The following is a 10,130-nucleotide window of genomic DNA, read 5'->3' on the forward strand; positions in this document are numbered from 1 at the left end:
ATTTCTGTAGTTCCTGGGATTAAGTTCTGGGTTTCTAAGATACATGCTCCAGCCTCTTGTGTTCTCAGGCTGATCTTTCTGGATGGAGGTGGTCTCCTCCTGGCACCCGTCATATAGATATCATGTGTGCAGCCTCTCTTTAATAGTAGCCTCCTGCTCTGTGACCTCAGTAGTGGTGAGAGCTTCTTGGAGATCCTGAGATGAAGTGCTGGGCATCTTAGGGGCATGTTCCAGCATCTTGTGTTCTCAGGCTGATTATTCTGGATGGAGGTGGTCTTCTCCTGGCACTGTCCATGTAGATGTAACGTGTGCAGTCTCTTTCTAATAGTCAAATGATGAATACCTATACACTTATAGACCATTGGCATTCGCCCAAAAAATAATGCGTCCTCACAGATCGCAAGACAGAACTCAATACCTATAGAAGATGGTGAAGACAGCTAATATATCCAGAAAATAAGCGACACATAGCACAAATTACGTACCATGACAATAAAAAATAAACTTTATTATATTGCACATAACAGCATATTGGCCATCACAATAATAAAAACAATAATACACACAATTTAAAGGGAGAGTGTGGAGAAACAACGTAAATAGTCCCAATTATATGCTACCATCGTATAAACATCATGTGATGTGGTATAGTACAGAAATCTCCATCCAAAAGGATATATCATAAGCGAAGTAATTAAACTCAAAAACAGAAAAGAGTTCTAAATGTAATATACATCAGGCCAGAAAGCACAAAATTGTGCCCACCTATGTACAGATAGACCAAAAAATGTCTTTGTTAAATGGGCTAAGAGAACTGCATAAACCCGTGGATTGCGTGATGGACCAAAAAACGAAAGATCTCCACACAGACCGCCCCCAATGCGCGTTTCGCCGTCAGTTTTCTCAAGGGGTACTGACATGATGAGATAATGGTCACCTTAAGTATAGAACAAAAGGGGAGGGAATTATAGCAGCATCCAATGGATGCACAGTATACACAGCCTCTGAGTATTATAATCACAAAAGAGGAAATCCGCCTACCATGCTACAGAAATCCAGGGATGTAGATAAAGGAACGGAGCTGTACTCGTGTTTGCAGGCGCCATATTGCCCCCGCCGCGCATGCGCACCAGTGCTAAAGCGAGTGCCGGAAATCATGCCCTAAAGCATAGACATCAGAAAGGTACGTACGGCGCGTGCGCACCTAGAATCTTGGAGGAGGGGCTGGCGTGGCCAAACATATTATGTAAGAGAGGAGTGGTGGCCATCTTGGAACCTGGCAAGCATGCCAGAAACCCAAACATTTAAGTTTAGAAAGATGTACATAATGAGGATGTCGTATATATCGATGGGGCTCTCCACCAAAAAGTAAGGAGTGGAGCTAAGGTCCCAGCGATATAACACAGTAGTCAAAGTTCAGGGGTAATCCCAAATAAACATGTATATATATCTCCACGATACTCATATCCTGTTCAAATACCTATAGCATTGACATTAGCATCCCAATTAGACATACATAAATCAGTAAATATACAGTGAAGGAAATAAGTATTTGATCCCTTGCTGATTTTGTAAGTTTGCCCACTGTCAAAGACATGAACAGTCTAGAATTTTTAGGCTAGGTTAATTTTACCAGTGAGAGATAGATTATATAAAAAAAATACTGAAAATCACATTGTCAAAATTATATATATTTATTTGCATTGTGCACAGAGAAATAAGTATTTGATCCCTTTGGCAAACAAGACTTAATACTTGGTGGCAAAACCCTTGTTGGCAAGCACAGCAGTCAGACGTTTTTTGTAGTGGATGATGAGGTTTGCACACATGTTAGATGGAATTTTGGCCCACTCCTCTTTGCAGATCATCTGTAAATCATTAAGATTTCGAGGCTGTTGCTTGGCAACTCGGATCTTCAGCTCCCTCCATAAGTTTTCGATGGGATTAAGGTCTGGAGACTGGCTAGGCCACTCCATGACCTTAATGTGCTTCTTTTTGAGCGACTCCTTTGTTGCCTTGACTGTATGTTTCGGGTCATTGTCGTGCTGGAAGACCCAGCCACGAGCCATTTTAATGTCCTGGTGGAGGGAAGGAGGTTTTCACTCAGGATTTGACGGTACATGGCTCCATCCATTCTCCCATTGATGCGGTGAAGTAGTCCTGTGCCCTTAGCAGAGAAACACCCCCAAAACATAATGTTTCCACCTCCATGCGTGACAGTGGGGACGGTGTTCTTTGGGTCATAGGCAGCATTTCTCTTCCTCAAAACACTGCGAGTTGAGTTAATGCCAAAGAGCTCAATTTTAGTCTCATCTGACCACAGCACCTTCTCCCAATCACTCTCAGAATCATCCAGATGTTCATTTGCAAACTTCAGACGGGCCTGTACATGTGCCTTCTTGAGCAGGGGGACCTTGCGGGCACTGCAGGATTTTAATCAATTACGGCGTAATATGTTACCAATGGTTTTCTTGGTGACTGTGGTCCCAGCTGCCTTGAGATCATTAACAAGTTCCCCCCGTGTAGTTTTCGGCTGAGCTCTCACCTTCCTCAGGATCAAGGATACCCCACGAGGTGAGATTTTGCATGGAGCCCCAGATCGATGTCGATTGACAGTCATTTTGTATGTCTTCCATTTTCTTACTATTGCACCAACAGTTGTCTCCTTCTCACCCAGCGTCTTACTTATGGTTTTGTAGCCCATTCCAGCCTTGTGCAGGTCTATGATCTTGTCCCTGACATCCTTAGAAAGCTCTTTGGTCTTGCCCATGTTGTAGAGGTTAGAGTCAGACTGATTCATTGAGTCTGTGGACAGGAGTCTTTTATACAGGTGACCATGTAAGAGCTGTCTATAATGCAGGCACCAAGTTGATTTGGAGCAGTAACTGGTCTGGAGGAGGCTGAACTCTTAATGGTTGGTAGGGGATCAAATACTTATTTCTCTGTGCACAATGCAAATACATATATATAATTTTGACTATGTGATTTTGTGTTTTTTTTTATATATAATCTGTCTCTCACTGGTAAAATTAACCTAGCCTAAAATTTCTAGACTGTTCATGACTTTGACAGTGGGCAAACTTACAAAATCAGCAAGGGATCAAATACTTATTTCCTTCACTGTATATATATATATATACACACATATCTTAACAGCATAAACTGTGAATATCACTACATACATATGAACATACAAAACATCATACAATTTAAAACTTCACTTAAATCTGCAGTAAAATTGTACACTAAAAGGAGTAGAAAAACATATATATTAATATATTTATACAAAAAATGAGAAGACATACGTAATTAATAATAGAATAACTAACAGGGAGTCAGTGGGGGTGAGTGAACACACGTGCAGGTGAACGTGATCTAAAGGTGAAGATTAAAAAAGAAATAAGAAAAAAGTGAGTGAGAAGAAATAAGGACTGCACCTGAAAAATATTAATCAATGTTAGTCATACAAAAAATATATTAGACATATATAATATATAAATCTTTCTAATAGTCGCCTCCTCCTCTATGACCTCTTTAGTGGTGTGAGTTTCCTGTAGGAACTAGGATGAAGTTTTGGGCTTCTTAGAGATTTATTCAAGCATCTTGTGTTCTCGAGGTCATCTTCTGGGACCGTGGTAGTCAACTCCTGAAACCCCTTTCTCGATATTATGTGCGCAACCTCTCTCTAATGGTCACCTCCTGCCCTGTGACCTCAGTAGTTATGAGAGCTTTCTGTAGGCCCTGGATGAACTTCTTTCAGCATCTTGTGTTCCTCGACAGATCTTGCTGGGACATTCGGGTCTGGAGAAGTTGTGTGAAATCTTCTCCTTTTGTAGATGATCATGACAGTGGAAGGATTGAGGACAATTACTTGACGTCTTTAAAAATCCCTTTCCAGCCTCCTTGGCATCTAGAACCATGTGATCTCTCAGAGAACTCTGTGGATCCAGTCCTGGTGACACCGCACATCTCACTAACACAGAGCAAACCCCGAAATAAAACACTTCCTCCAGGTTCGTCTCTAGGTAGGTTCTAGATTTATAACTGATCTGATGTTTAAGGTGGTGATCAATATAGGGGGCACTTATGTATTACACAGAGGAACATGGCGGAACTGGGAATCAGTCAGTCAGTATGTTGTTTTTTTTATTCTGTGTGACGGGAGATCAGATGTTGACATCTACACATGTGGGACAAATAAAAAACTATGTGGGGGGATGTTTTTTTTATTATACATATTTTATGATCGGACACCATCATTCATCACATATAATGCCCATATTGTACAGAACGTGGATGTGTAAATATAAAGGGGTGGTGCAGGATAACAAAAACATGGCTGCTTTCTTCCATAAACAGCGGCCATGTTTTTCCGATCTTGGACAACCCCTTTAAAGAGCCCTTCAGATTTCCTCAGGATGGATCTTCGCAATTGTCTCCACCCAGATATTTATTATTATTTGAGATAACCTTGTAATACTTGTATAATAATAGGTTAATATTAGGTGAGCCCATATCTTATACTCCAGTCACATTCAAAGCTGCATCCACAATGTTGGCTATTGTTTATTCTAAGATAGTCATGTGACCTGTTAGCTCAACTCTATAATTGATAATTGAGCTCCCACAGTGCACTGCAGTCTGGAAGACAGCAGAATTGTGAATGCAGATCTGTATGTGACTGGAGTATGACCCGATGTAATGTGTGATCAGTATAGTTTGTACCTTTCTCCATCTCATATCTCTGGGACATCACTTCCTTTAGACGTCCCTCCACTGCTTCCTTCTCATCAGTGGATTTCTCGGCCATTTGCTGACACTCCAGTAAAGATGTATTAAGGTCTCTGACGTTCCAAACCAACTCTTCCTTCTCCTGCCGGCTCCTCTCCAGGCTGTTCTCTGCAGCTGCTGACTCCTGCTCCTTCCTCTGAAGCCTCTGGATTAGACTGCTGCTCAGCTCCATGTGATTTACAGAAAGATTATGGAATTTATGGGACAAGTCGATGTCTGAAAATGAATGAATCCCTAATATGTAAATGACATGATGATAATAAGACTGGAGATGTGGGAGTTATTTGGAATTTTTCAATGACCCCCTCACTATTTCAAGAGAATCTAATATACTGGAGCAGTCAGTTAATCCCAGTAATGAGAATGGAAGGCATTACCAATAGTGAATCCAAACTAAATAGGCACTGAGCTCCTGTATTGGTTATGAGTGACAGGGGGTATGCGGGTCATTCACACACTGAGTAAACAGTCATTCTGTTTTGCTGTATTCTTACACTGATAAATCTAAAATTGCTCAAAGAACAAATATTGTTGGAGTTTATCACTATTCCCATTAGTGTACAATGCTCTTTTATCTTATGGCATCATTTCTTTCAGTGTATAGACCGGGATGTTGGAGCCTGTGGTCACTACTTTTCTCTTAATGCTATATACCAACAGTGAGATATACCACTTAAAAGAATTAGCAGCAGCATTGAGGACATCATACAGTAGTACTGAGCAGTGTAGCTGTGAATAAAGCACTGGGGTAAGATATAACACTTACTGGAAGCTGTAATATCATGGATGACATTATACAGAAGTAATGTGCAGTGTAGCTGTTAATGTAGCACTGCAATGAGACATAATAATTCCTAGAAGCTGCAGCAGCACGGAGGACATTATACAGAAGTAATAAGCAGTGTAGCTGTGAATTTAGCACTGAAATTAGACATAATAATTACTAGAAGCTGCAGCAGCATGGAGTACATTATACAGCGTAAGAAGCAGTGTGGCTGTGAATCCAGCACTGGGGTGAGATATAACACTTACTTGAAGCAGCAGCATGGAAGACAATATACAGCAGTACTGAGCAGTGTAGCCGGGAATCCAGCACTGTGGCAAGATATAACACTTACTAGAAGCAGCAGTAGCATAAGGGACATTATACAGTAGTACTGAGCAGTGTAGGTATGAATCCAGCCCTTTGGTGAAATATAACATTTACTAGAAGTAGAAGCATAATGGACATCATTTATCAGCACTGAGCAGTGTAGTAGGGATTCCAGCACAGGGCAGAGATATAACACTTACTAAAAGCAGTAGCATCACGGAGGACATTATACAACAATACTAGAGTAGAGTATCTGTGAGTACAGCACTGGGGTGAGATACAATACTTACTGCTCGCTTTAGCAGCATGAATGACATTATATAGCAGACTGAACAGTGTTGATATAGATCTAGCACTGGGGTGGGATATAAAACTTGCTAGAAGCAGCAGTGTCATGGAGGAGATTAAACATCATTAAAAGCAGTGTAGCTGAGAATCCAGCACTGAGAGGGGCGATTATAATACTTACAAGAAGCAGCAGCATGAATGACATTATATAGCAGTGTAGATATAAATCTAGCATTGGGGTGTCATATAACACTTACTAGCAGCAGTAGCATGGAGGATATTAAACATCAGTGCGAGCAGTGGAGCAGAGGATTCAGTACTAGGTGTATTAGAAGCAGCTACATCATGGAGGACATTTTACAGAATTGCTGAACAGTGTAGTTTTGAATCAAACACTGATATGAAATATAAGACTTAATAGATATTTAAGATATTATACAGCAGTGCTGTGTGGTATAGCTGTGAATCCAGCACTGTGGTAAGATATAGCATTTGCTAGAAGTAGCATCAGCAGCATGGAGGAGATTATACAGCAGTACAGAGTGGTATAGCTGTGAATCCAGCACTGTGGTAAGATATAACATTTGCTAGAAGCAGCAGCAGCAGCATGGAGGACATTATACAGCAGTACTGAACAGTGTAGGTATAAATCCACTAACTTCAAGCAGCAACAACAATAAGGACATTTTACAGTAGTACAGAGCAGTGTAGGTATAAATTCAGCACTAGAGTTAGATACAAAATTAACTAGAAGCTGCAGCAGCAGCATGGAGGGCATTATATAGCATTACTGAACAGTGTAGCTGTGGATTCAGCACTGGGGTGACATGCAGCACTTGCTAGAAGTAGCAGCATGAAGCACATTATACAGCAACAAGGAGCAGTGTAGCTGAGACTCCAGAACTGGGGTGAGATTATAACACTTACTAGAAGCAGCAGCACTAAGGACATTATACAGCACTACTAAGCAGAGCAGCTGTGTCCAACACTTGGGTGAGATATATCTCTTACTGGATGCTGCAGTAGCATGAAGGACATTATACAGCAGTACTGAGCAGTGTACCTGAGAATCCAGCACTGGGGTGAGATATAGCACTTTCTAAAAAAGCTGCAGCATGGTCTGTGTCTGGCTGACTCTCTCTCTCACACACTCTGCTCCTGCTCCCTCCTCGCCTCCCCACTCTATAGACTTCTATTGGCAGCTGTAACCTCAGAGGGGAGGAGGAAAGGAACTTGATAAGTGGAGAAAGAAGAATTTTCTCTAATAAGATATATTGCAACTTTTTATATATATATATATATATATATATATATATATATATATATATATATATATATATATATATATACAGTGAAGGAAATAAGTATTTGATCCCTTGCTGATTTTGTAAGTTTGCCACTGTCAAAGACATGAACAGTCTAGAATTTTTAGGCTAGGTTAATTTTACCAGTGAGAGATAGATTATATAAAAAAAAACAGAAAATCACATTGTCAAAATGATATATATTTATTTGCATTGTGCACAGAGAAATAAGTATTTGATCCCTTTGGCGAACAAGACTTAATACTTGGTGGCAAAACCCTTGTTGGCAAGCACAGCAGTCAGATGTTTTTTGTAGTTTATGATGAGGTTTGCACACATGTTAGATGGAATTTTGGCCCACTCCTCTTTGCAGATCATCTGTAAATCATTAAGATTTCGAGGCTGTCGCTTGGCAACTCGGATCTTCAGCTCCCTCCATAAGTTTTCGATGGGATTAAGGTCTGGAGACTGGCTAGGCCACTCCATGACCTTAATGTGCTTCTTTTTGAGCCACTCCTTTGTTGCCTTGGCTGCATGTTTCGGGTCATTGTTGTGCTGGAAGACCCAGCCACGAGCCATTTTTAATGTCCTGGTGGAGGGAAGGAGGTTGTCACTCAGGATTTGACGGTACATGGCTCCATCCATTCTCCCATTGATGCGGTGAAGTAGTCCTGTGCCCTTAGCAGAGAAACACCCCCAAAACATAATGTTTCCACCTCCATGCTTGACAGTGGGGACGGTGTTCTTTGGGTCATAGGCAGCATTTCTCTTCCTCCAAACACGGCGAGTTGAGTTAATGCCAAAGAGCTCAATTTTAGTCTCATCTGACCACAGCACCTTCTCCCAATCACTCTCAGAATCATCCAGATGTTCATTTGCAAACTTCAGATGGGCCTGTACATGTGCCTTCTTGAGCAGGGGGACCTTGTGGGCACTGCAGGATTTTAATCCATTACGGCGTAATGTGTTACCAATGGTTTTCTTGGTGACTGTGGTCCCAGCTGCCTTGAGATCATTAACAAGTTCCCCCCGTGTAGTTTTCGGCTGAGCTCTCACCTTCCTCAGGATCAAGGATACCCCACGAGGTGAGATTTTGCATGGAGCCCCAGATCGATGTCGATTGACAGTCATTTTGTATGTCTTCCATTTTCTTCCTATTGCACCAACAGTTGTCTCCTTCTCACCCAGCGTCTTACTTATGGTTTTGTAGCCCATTCCAGTCTTGTGCAGGTCTATGATCTTGTCCCTGACATCCTTAGAAAGCTCTTTGGTCTTGCCCATGTTGTAGAGGTTAGAGTCAGACTGATTCATTGAGTCTGTGGACAGGAGTCTCTTATACAGGTGACCATGTAAGAGCTGTCTATAATGCCGGCACCAAGTTGATTTGGAGCAGTAACTGGTCTGGAGGAGGCTGAACTCTTCATGGTTGGTAGGGGGTCACATACTTATTTCTCTGTGCACAATGCAAATAAATATATATAATTTTGATAATCTGATTTTCAGTTTTTTTTTTATATAATCTATCTCTCACTGGTAAAATTAACCTAGCCTAAAAATTCTAGACTGTTCATGACTTTGACAGTGGGCAAACTTACAAAATCAGCAAGGGATCAAATACTTATTTCCTTCACTGTATATATATATATTGGCTTGTAATATTAATTTATGCAAATTTGTTGAAAAGTTAGGGGTTATTTAATTTTTAGACCTTTTCCTAGTTTAGTCTGCAAAATACTGCACTTATAATGTAAAGTGTGAACTGGGCCCACGAGTCTAAGTAACCAGTACAGTAAAAACCACCAGAATCTCTATGTACTTCATGTTTTTTTATGATGTTCTTATCATTGTCACTTACATTTTACTGTCAGTCCAATGGTGGAAGCCATTAACAAGAGAGATAACAGGAGGAGAATCAGCGACAGGACGGGAACTCGGTGCCGAAAATCTAATGGAGGTAACAAACAGCCAATATTATTCAATGTAAAGCAACATCCTACAATGCACAGTCCATGACTCTTCTTATCCCAGAGCAGACTCCTGATCAAGTGTCCATCAATCACAGATTCATCAACTACAGCTTATTACCTGAGAGGTTGTCACAGCTCCGCCCCTTTGTCACCGACATCACTCAATGATGCTCTAGGAATATGTGGAGTCTCCTATAAAAAGGAGCGGCATCCCAGACTCCCGGCAGACTAGGAAAGTGTCCGACAACGCTGGAAGATTGTGTGTCAGGAAAGCTCCACCATATTATTTCTTCTAGATAGAGACCAGGACCATTATATTTTTACTATTATTATTTTTGTTATTATTATTATGACATTTCTATTATTACTATTATATTATTATCACACTTATTATTATTACTATTACTATTATTATTATTATTATTATTACTATTACTATTACTATTATTATTATTATTATTATTATTATTATTATTATTATTATTATGTCATTAGTATTATTACTATTATATTATTATCACACCTATTATTGTTATTATTATTACTATTATTATATTTTTACCATTACTATTATTGTTATTATTATTATTATTATTATTATTATTATTATTATTATTATTATCTCATTAGTATTATTACTATTATTATTATTATTATTATTATTATTATTATCTCATTAGTATTATT

General features: G+C 39.9%; 1 protein-coding gene across 1 annotated transcript in view; it reads right to left on the reverse strand.

Moving 5' to 3' along the window:
- The window catches only part of LOC142710017 (uncharacterized), a 40,911-nt gene that overhangs the window by 17,738 nt on the left and 13,043 nt on the right, over positions 1-10,130 (reverse strand). Inside the window, exons 3-4 of the mRNA XM_075848522.1 lie at positions 9,332-9,421; positions 4,726-5,007 (exon numbers count right to left, since the gene is read on the reverse strand). Of these exons, the coding sequence (XP_075704637.1) occupies positions 4,726-5,007; positions 9,332-9,421 (372 nt within the window). The remainder of the gene's footprint in view (positions 1-4,725; positions 5,008-9,331; positions 9,422-10,130) is intronic.

The sequence above is a fragment of the Rhinoderma darwinii genome, chromosome 1 (genome assembly GCF_050947455.1).
Source record: "Rhinoderma darwinii isolate aRhiDar2 chromosome 1, aRhiDar2.hap1, whole genome shotgun sequence".
In the NCBI taxonomy this organism is placed as follows: domain Eukaryota; kingdom Metazoa; phylum Chordata; class Amphibia; order Anura; family Rhinodermatidae; genus Rhinoderma; species Rhinoderma darwinii.